Here is a 7,224-nt window from a genome sequence, read left to right on the forward strand (position 1 = left end):
CCACAACTGATTTATGGCAGCTTAACAAGTCACCATCTATCTGCTGAACCACTATAATTGTCCGTGAAATTCTTTTATTGAAGTTTTTAACAAGTCACATTCCCTCACAGCTGGGGAGGCCAAGGAGCCCATGAACAGTTATTGGCAGAGACTACAGATCCCTTGACAGGTGTGACTTGGTGAACTGCTTTGATGAGTGCTTTATTCTTCACTAGGCACCTAAGAAAGAATGGAAGAAACTAAATTTGGAACTACATCTTTGCAGATCTTATGCTAGAAGCACACTCCTTACCTTAGGTGACAGAAGAGCTGTGCACCATAGTCTGCTTGGAGTCCCCACCGGTGACCTTACAGATCTGGTTTTGTTTGTGGGTCTGCATACCGTCCACGGGATATGACAGAACTCTAAGTAGGGAAAATACATTGCACTGAGTTTTATTTGTGTGGAGTTTCATATCTTAACACAGGACTAAAGTGTGTTGCACAAATACAAGTAATACAATCTGTCTGGGCACACAGACTGTGATGACTTTGCATGACATGTCATCACTTGTGGGACAGGATGAGAGGAGAAAAAGCATTGGTTACATGATTCCTTACTCTGTCCATTGCTGTCCCCTCTAAAAATGCAAAAATTGAAAAACCAACAGAGTTTCAATTCACACTGAACACTGCTCTTGTAAAGCTTTGGAAAGTCAGGTGAGATTCCTCCACTGGTGAAATTTCATCCAGTAATTTCCTTTACTGCCAGTTTAAGATCTACTCCCTTGTCTCCTGCAGGGTGAACAGGGAATTGGTTAGAAATACATTGGGTGGAGAGAAAAGGAACTAGAAATTGCTGTATCAGTTCTGCCAGTGAAGGCCCTGTATTGGTAAGCAGTACCTGGAGAAATAGGAAATCACTGTGGAGTTCATGCATCTCTCACTTTCTGGGTCTGTGCAACAAAGGTCTGGGTCTTACATCGATATAAATCAGAAGTCCTTGAAACAGAGTAAGTATAAAAAAGCAGAGTTGTAGAGGGTGATGGATACAGACAGAGCTTGGTGGAAACCACTTCAGAGTTTGGTGAGCAGTGACAGCCCTGAAGACCCTGGCAGGTAGAAGGGCTCACAATCACCAAGTACTTGTATAACTCCAGAAGTGGGATTTCATAAGCATCCCAAACTGGGAATTTTCCCCATAGCCAACATTTTTGTATCCACAAAAGTCTGGCAAGTAGCAATTTCTTTTTATGTCCTTGGAGAAGCTGAAACTGGGTTTGAATGGGATAAATATGGAAAGCCCATTTCTTCTTTCAACCAAGAGACCTTAGTTTCTACTGGGAGACCCATGTCCTGATTGCTGTCAAAGATCTGTCCTAAGCAGGAGTCACTGAGCCAGAGAGCACTGGTCTGATGGGAACATAACACAACTGTGGGAAGGATAAGTGCATGCTGTGCACAGAAACTGAGGTGAGCAGAGTCTATCTGTTAGAGGGGGAGTCTGGTAATTACAATGTTATTAAGTCCTTTCTGCTTGATCTTTAAAGCAAACCTTCACACACTCAGTTTACATTTATTTGCACTGAAATGGAGCCCGCTACCTCTCCACTCCAGTCACTGACATACTATTTTGTGCACAACACTGAATCTGCACAAATTCAATGTGCCTTTAATGCATCTATTTACATTTACTGTGAAAAGAAAAATACTCCAAAACCCAGGCAAGCCAGGCTTTGTAAGCAGATCAGTAATTCTCGTGCAAGGTAAAGTGGCTTGTTTCACTGAGTGTGATAGTTAGACTCCTTCAGAGATGATGACTTTATGTGAAATGTTCTAGGAATATTTCATGACCAGGTTACTGTACTTTTTTTTTTTACTGCAACATGTGCAATTCACTTGATGTTCTTGTGCACTTTTTTGATTTTTTTAGTTTTATTTTGTATGAAAGTTTTTTCATTTACTTTCCCCTTCCCATTATTTATAAAAGCTATTTTGTTTTTAAAAGTTTAAATCCACACTGTTCTAGTAAATAGCAGCTCTCAAATGTTATGTTTCCATCTTTCAAACAATGTATGAATAAACAAGTAGATTCTTAAGGACTATCAGCTGTCCTGAATAGCAACATCAACCATCGACCAGCCAAACACAAAAATACCCAGAAAAATTCTGAATCAATCCAAGCTTGAATAATTAATAATTCCATTGTTAATCTCAGGGATGAGAGAACAGTAAGTATTGCTAGAGAGGAGACAGAGTTGCTATTATTTGCAAACCTTTTGGAAAGTCTCACACATCCCCATTCAGGGATTTTGAATATACTTAACAATTGTCTTCTGTTCATTTGTGTTTTACTTCACTGCTGCTCCAGTTCAAAGCCCCAGCAAGGGCCACTGCCTGCTTTGGGCTGGGGGGGGAGGTTCCATATCACAAAGGATTTTGAAAAAGTAACATTAGTTCAAATCTGAATGTAGGAGCATAAATATTTGAGTCAGAGGTCATTTAAAATGGTCTGTTTCAATCCTTCATTATAACTTTAAAACACACCATTCTACTACACGGAGAATGTGGAGCAATATACATTCAAATAAAAAGGAGTTTTAAAAAAGTAAAAAGAAAACTAGGAATTTAATATTCAAAATATAGAAACTTGGTTTTAACTCTCTTCTTCCTCTGGATTTCTTCAGAAATAAATTTATACAGAGGCTACCCACTTTGCCAAGTATTTTAATTTTTACTAAACTCCTTATTCTGGTGTGATCCACAGCACTTAGAAATTTCCCTAATGAGCTCAAGGAGGAACACTTAAGCACAGCAACTACTGCAATACCAGTAGTTCATTCCATGAGCTGGTCTGGCCACCCAGATGGAAATCCAGACCAATGCCAAGGAGGCTGCTCTGCATTGATAGTACTGAAACAGAGTTCAGCATCTGGCTGCATCTGGATTACTGCAGCAACACAGAGCTACTGATGTGAGAAAAGTCTCCCATTTCCATGTAACAAAATTCCTTACCTACAGGACTGTAAATGAAAAGCTGTTGTTCTCCTTCCTTTAACTTCAATGGCTCTGGCTTCTGTTACACTCCTTTTGGAGAGGGACAGAGTTTCCTCATGGATTTTTTCCCAAAAAGGGAAAGGCATCTAAGTATGTTCCAATCTTTACTTCTGGATCAAGAGCTAACCTGAAGTCTTTGACCCCTAGACTGGCTCTTTAGCTCCTCACACCTTGCATTTAGTTGCAGGTATCTGCTACCAAAGACATTTCCTGCTCTCTCTCCTGCAGTCCATACTGGCTTGATACATAAATGAAGTGCCATAGTGGGGAGAAAGCAATGAAAGCCATCACTATTTCTACTGTTTTCCTGCACCACAAACACATTACAGACATTGTTTCAATAAAAGTGAACATTGGTGAGATAGGTGAGGTTTAAGGAAAGAGTAAACCACTTTTAGCCTGGGAGTAGAATCATAGAATATTTTAAGTTGGAAGGGACCCACAAGGATCATCAAGTCCAACTCTTAAGTGAATGGCTCATCGAGAGATCAAATCCACAACCTTGGCATTATTAGTACCAGGCTCTAACCAACTGAGCTAATCCCAGTGGTAGTTCATATCCCAATAAAAGTTGCAACCTGGTTATATAATACCAAGGCCATTAGAAGATACAAAATGATACTCTACAATTACTTCCGATTATAATTTTTTTTTTATTACTGCAATGCAGTCAAATGAAGCATTTTCTGTTTTTCCCCTTGTAGAGATGTCAGGAGTCATGGAGAGCTATGCTAGTCACAGACCAAACCAAACAAAGCCACTTTTTATTGAGTCCTGGGAGAAGTTCCCATTAGCTTCAGCAACAGCAGATTCAGGCCCTGGGAGATCATGGGTGTCTATTCTTTGGTCTTTTTTTGTCCCAAAATAAACTTTTCTTGACTTCAGTGATTTACTCCAGTATAACCAAATAGACACATACACCTGCAGTGTTAAACCTCTCGTATCTCATTTCTGTGTCTTAGTACCACTTTCTCCACGGATTTAAGAGAAACCTAACTTAAAAACACTTCCTAATAAATTCTCCAATGCCAATTTGTTTAAAAAAATTAGGAAAATGCTAGGCGAAACATTTACAGCCAGGTCTTGGGAAAACATCTTAAAATCAGGGGGAAAAAAAGATATCTCTCAGCCAGAAATTAAGGCAGTCTATTCTTTACTTTTTTCTTCCATCACACCTAATGGTTTTGTGTTAAACTAATAAAATTCCTCATTTATTCTGTTGATGCAGAGCAATTCCTGATGTGGAAATTCATCCCGCTTTCATTTCACCAGCTTAGCACTAGCTAATTACTTAGTAATTAGCTAAGACTTACTTATGGGAAAATTACTTCTGATTTGTATAAATCTGAACAGGCAGAAATTTCAGCCCTCATATCTCCCCACCAGTTGCAAATCAAACCCGTGTCTACCCAGTGGGGTACTAAGATTTGGCATTTGCAGAATCACCAAAATAAAATTACCTTCTTTCTTCCCTTATTTTTTTCTTTTAATTCTGTCAGTATTTACATACAACAAGAGCTTGAATCAATCACAAGTGGTTTTATATCAAATTCCACCCTTCCAGTCTCTTGCATGCAAAACGATATGACCTGAATATCTTGACTTCTCTGGAATTACTTTAAAATACAAAAACTCTTTGAATGCATTTAATTCATTCCATTTCACTGCTGCTGCCGCAGGGCAGACCGAGAGAAGATGTTCCCACGTGGAGGAGGTCTCCTAGGTGTTACAAACGCGGCTAGGAATGGCCCGCAGCCCCGCTCGCCGCGGCTCAGACAATGCCCATCCATGAAAGAGACCTGGTCATGCTCCGTGCCACCGGCTTAGCAAGGTTTATTCCCGATTCACCCCCGTGTACGGAGAGGAGAGTGCAGCCCAAGTACCTTCCCGGCAGTTCCTAATTCCCTGCGGCCCGCCCACGAGGCACAGGGTGCGATGGCCGGCCTCCTTCCCCTGCGGCTCGGCGCTGCCAGCAGCTCATGCCTGGAGGCTGGCCGGGCGTTCCGAACCCCCCTCGGGAGCTGTCGTGTTCGGCATGACTCTGACTCCCGCCCCGCTAAAGGTAGCCAAAAACATTGAAGATGGGAGGGGGGATGGCGGGCTTGGTGGGAATGGGTTTCAGAACCGTGGGCCTGTAGAGTTTCTGCCCCGGCCCATCGGCCTCCTTGCAGAAAGGCGGCACCTCCGCCGGCAACGTGGCCGCGCTCTTCCTCCACAGCCCCAGCCCCGGGAAGGGCGACGGGGGCAGCGCGCCCGGGGGCTGGTACACGCCTGGCCCGGGGCAGGGGAAGGGGCAGCAGGTCCAAGCACCCACTCGGCCCGAGAGGGCCCCGGCGGGCTCCTTGTCCCCGGCATGTGGCGCAGTGTCAGGGGGGCTCTCCGGGCCAACAGCGTCTGGGGTCCGTTTGCTTTTCTTCCCCTCATAGGGAGGAGGGTCTCTGGGGGCTTGCAGCCCCTCAGGGCTGGCAGCAAAGGCTCTGGCCGTCAGGCTCTGGGCCGGCCGTGGCTCTTCCCAGAAGGAGGCGGGGAGCTGTCGCTTCCTCATGGGCACCTGGTCGGGTCGGGCAGCCTCGGGTTTTTGCTCCTGCAAAACCCGTTCCCCGGTGATGCTCTCCTCTGCCTCGGCTGTCTGCATCACCTTGTCGGCGGCAGCCCCGCCGTATGGGCTGGGCTCAGGTGCCTCGGTCAGGGGGCCGCGGGCCCGGTCCTCTGCCCCCCTGCGCCAGCCGCACTCAGGGGCTTTGCTGGGGTGACACCTTGGGATCCGTGAGTACTTCTGAGAAAACCGCTTGAGCTGCTTCTGCAAATATTTTCTGTGGTCAACTGATCGGCGACAAGGAGCCGATTTATCCAGAGCCGCTTTGATGTCGCTCGAAGCCAGGTTAACGAAGTTCAGTAGAGTTTTTACCTCGCTGTCCGATGCCATCTCACTGAATGCACCGCGCAGAATTTCCCATGAAAAGTTTATAATCCTCCTTCAGACAAACCACGGCAAACCTGCGAAGCATGACAGGCAGAGTTTTGAGCAACAAGCTTTGGTTCAAACAGCACTGAGCAAACGGACGGAGGACATGTCAAACTTCTCAGCCTCACAAACAAGTTGTCGGTCAGCGCGCTGCCATGCAGGGGAGCTGCCGTGGGAGCAGACGCGTGCCCCCAGCCCACGGCCCCGCACGGCTGCCCTGCACACCCCGCACGGGGAGCGGATTCCAGGGCCCTGCACGGCTGCCCTGCACACACCGCACGGGGAGCGGATTCCAGGGCCCTGCACGGCTGCCCTGCACACACCGCACGGGGAGCGGCCCATAGGGACAGCACGGCTGCCCTGCACACCCCGCACGGGGAGCGGCTCACAAGGACAGCGGCTCAGCGCCTAATCTCGTTAGGGAGCGCTGAGCTGGACAGAGCCGCGGTGGCCGCCCTGTAAGCGAGCACGGACACTCACCCGGCGAGCGACAGATGCTTTTCTCACCGGTGCTGGCGGCAGCGTCGCTGCAGAGGAGAGAGAGGGAGAGAGAGAGAGCCCCTTCCCCGCTAATCTCGTTAGGCAGGTTACACACCGCCAACCTCGGCGGAGGCAGCCGGGGCCCGCCAGTGTTTGGATGTAGTTTAGCAAGCACTTGAGCAAGCTGAATGAATATCGACTCCAGCGAGTTCGGGGCTCTCCCAGGCCAATCAGAAGCCACTTTGCCAAATACAAAGCATCCCAATCAGGCATCAGCCTCCCCTCCTTGCATTCTTTGCCATCACAAATTGTCTCCATGGGGACAGCCGCAGAAAGACAGCTAATAAATACAATCATTTCCCCATGATTTCTACCATTCTCCCTATCCCCTTCACCCCGATGAAAACCTTTCATTTTAAAATTACACAATCCAAAGCAAAAATGCTGAAGATCAGTTAAGAAAGTTTAGACACCCTTTTCTCTGCATTCTCGAAAGCTGTCTGTGGGCTGATACTAAACATGCTTCATTGGCACAGGACAATATAATACGGGAGACTGGACTAGCCTACTTTTAACTGTTCCCCATCGGAGCATTTTTTTTTTTTAAGGGGAGGATGATGTCAGAAAAAGGTAGGAAAGGAACAAATCTCTAAAGAGATGTGCAGATATCCATGGAAAGGGAGCTTGAGCGCTCAAGAATCTTGTCTTTATGTTTGCCCCCTCAATTGAGTTACACAAAAGCT

At 46.2% G+C, this 7,224-nt stretch overlaps 1 protein-coding gene across 1 annotated transcript; it reads right to left on the bottom strand.

Annotated features, from left to right (window-relative positions):
- Positions 1-4,103: 4,103 nt before the first annotated feature.
- Positions 4,104-6,530, bottom strand: FAM181A (family with sequence similarity 181 member A). Its single transcript, XM_064713837.1, has 2 exons — positions 6,482-6,530; positions 4,104-6,033 (listed from the first exon to the last, which is right to left on the bottom strand). The coding sequence occupies exon 2, from the start codon at positions 5,960-5,962 to the stop codon at positions 5,093-5,095; it is 870 nt and encodes a 289-aa protein (XP_064569907.1). The 5' UTR covers positions 5,963-6,033; positions 6,482-6,530; the 3' UTR covers positions 4,104-5,092.
- Between the last annotated feature and the right edge of the window lie 694 nt (positions 6,531-7,224).

The sequence above is a fragment of the Zonotrichia leucophrys genome, chromosome 5, assembly GCF_028769735.1.
Source record: "Zonotrichia leucophrys gambelii isolate GWCS_2022_RI chromosome 5, RI_Zleu_2.0, whole genome shotgun sequence".
NCBI lineage: Eukaryota > Metazoa > Chordata > Aves > Passeriformes > Passerellidae > Zonotrichia > Zonotrichia leucophrys.